Source organism: Lolium perenne, chromosome 7 (assembly GCF_019359855.2).
Source record: "Lolium perenne isolate Kyuss_39 chromosome 7, Kyuss_2.0, whole genome shotgun sequence".
Lineage (NCBI taxonomy): Eukaryota > Viridiplantae > Streptophyta > Magnoliopsida > Poales > Poaceae > Lolium > Lolium perenne.
Genome location: NC_067250.2, coordinates 286,772,242 through 286,774,002, shown reverse-complemented (window position 1 = coordinate 286,774,002; position 1,761 = coordinate 286,772,242). Strand labels below are relative to the sequence as shown.

General features: G+C 55.7%; 1 protein-coding gene across 1 annotated transcript; it reads right to left on the bottom strand.

The window, feature by feature from the left end:
- Positions 1 to 319: 319 nt before the first annotated feature.
- LOC139833961 (uncharacterized) lies at positions 320 to 1,189 on the bottom strand. The gene has a single exon (XM_071824341.1). The coding sequence runs from the start codon at positions 1,187 to 1,189 to the stop codon at positions 320 to 322; it is 870 nt and encodes a 289-aa protein (XP_071680442.1).
- Positions 1,190 to 1,761: the final 572 nt, after the last annotated feature.

Here is a 1,761-nt window from a genome sequence, read left to right as displayed (position 1 = left end):
CCGGCTTCTGGAAACAGTGATGATGCAGGTATTGGGTAATTTATCACACGGAGGTGTTGTTTCCATATTTTAGTGTTGTTTTGCTTAGTTTTTTTTACTTCATAGTGTCCAATTTGCGAAGTTTCTGTACTCTGTCCGAATATTTCAAAAGAATTTGACTTGTCTTTTTTTTTTGAAAAGAGAATTTTTTTTTCGAGAACCCGCAGGAGATCTGCGCGTCATTCCATTAAGCAAATAGGAAAAGAAATGTTGTTACAACCCTTCCTTTGGCATGAGAGGGCAACCACCACACGGACGCCGTAGTGGCGCCGTAAACCTCTCAAGTTATCCCTCGCCCTCTCCCATGTCTACAAGAGATCCACATGTCCCACTCCGCACGTATCAAGGCTAGCACCCTAGGCGCGGTGGTATAGACGTCCTCAAACACCCGAGCATTCCTCTCAAGCCAAATGGATCGAAGGGTGAACATGATGGCGGAGTTCGCAGTCTTGGAGGCGGCGCTAGGCAAGCGCTCCACAGTCGTCGGCCACCAGGAGGTGAGGGTTGAATCCGCCACTGGTGGCAGGATGTCGATCCTCGCATGCTGGAGCACGCCTGTCCAGATAGCAATGGCGAAGGGGCATTGCAGGGAGAGGTGGTCTAGGGTCTCGTTCGCCGCGGAGCAGAGAGGACACAACGTGTGGGATGGCAGCCCTTTTCGCAACCGGCGTTCCGCAGTCCAGCAGCGGCCTCTGAGAGCGAGCCAGGCATGGAAGCGATATTTGAACGGGGCGAAGGAGTGCCACAGCTGCCGCTGTCCCGGTAGCACCGTAGAGCCGTTGAAGAAAGCACGGTAAGCGGAACGGGTGGAGAACTGCCCGTCCGCCGTCCACTTCCAGGTGAAGCTGTCCTCCCCTTCCGATAGTACCACTCCATGCACCGGATCCCACATGTGCATGTATTGCACAACTGCGTCCACCGAGAGCTCTCCGTTAATGTCGCGGACCCAGGCATCCCCAAGTATGCCGTCGGAGACAAGACGCTTCCTCACCAGGGATGGTGTGACCATGGCAAGGACAGCCGGGGCAATGGCCACCACATTTACACCACCGATCCAGGGGTCGAAGAGGATACATGATCCGGAGTGCACATGGATCCGGACCGAGGCGTTGAAGATGGCGACGGCGTCCGGCACAACAGAAAAGTGCATCCCAGACCAAGGCTTAGAGGCATTCGTCCTTTGCAACCAAATCCACCTGCCCCGGAGGGCGGCGTGCATCTTCTTTAGGTTGTGCAACCCCAGCCCTCCAATGCACTTTGGTGCGCCCATGCGACGAGGCAGTTTCCGCCGTGCGCTTCTTCTCGTCCAGCCGACATGAAGCCCCGGCGCAGCTTGTCCAGCGCCTTGATTAACCAAGGGTCGACGTCAAGGGCCATGAGCTGGTAGACTACGGACGCAGCCATGACCACACGTACATATCCGACTCGGCCGTCCCTGGACATAAGCCGGGCCTTCCAGCACTAGTAGAAAAACGTCCATGCGTACCGGTTCCAGAGGGGCATTCGTACCGGTTTTGCAACCGGTATAAAACTTCCGGCACTAAAGCCCCCCCACCTTTCGTACCGGTTGCTTACGAACCGGTATAAAAGGGGCCTCCACGTGGGCCACCAGGAGAGCTCAGGGCTAAGGATCTTTGGTACCGGTTGGTAATACGAACCGGTACCAAGGGTTCCCCCCGCGGCAGGGAATTTGCCCAAATCTCTGCCGCGGCAGAGAATTGG

Excerpts from the sequence above, each read along its gene's own strand:
- LOC139833961 (XM_071824341.1), bottom strand. The coding sequence starts at position 1,189 with ATGCACTTTTCTGTTGTGCCGGACGCCGTCGCCATCTTCAACGCCTCG.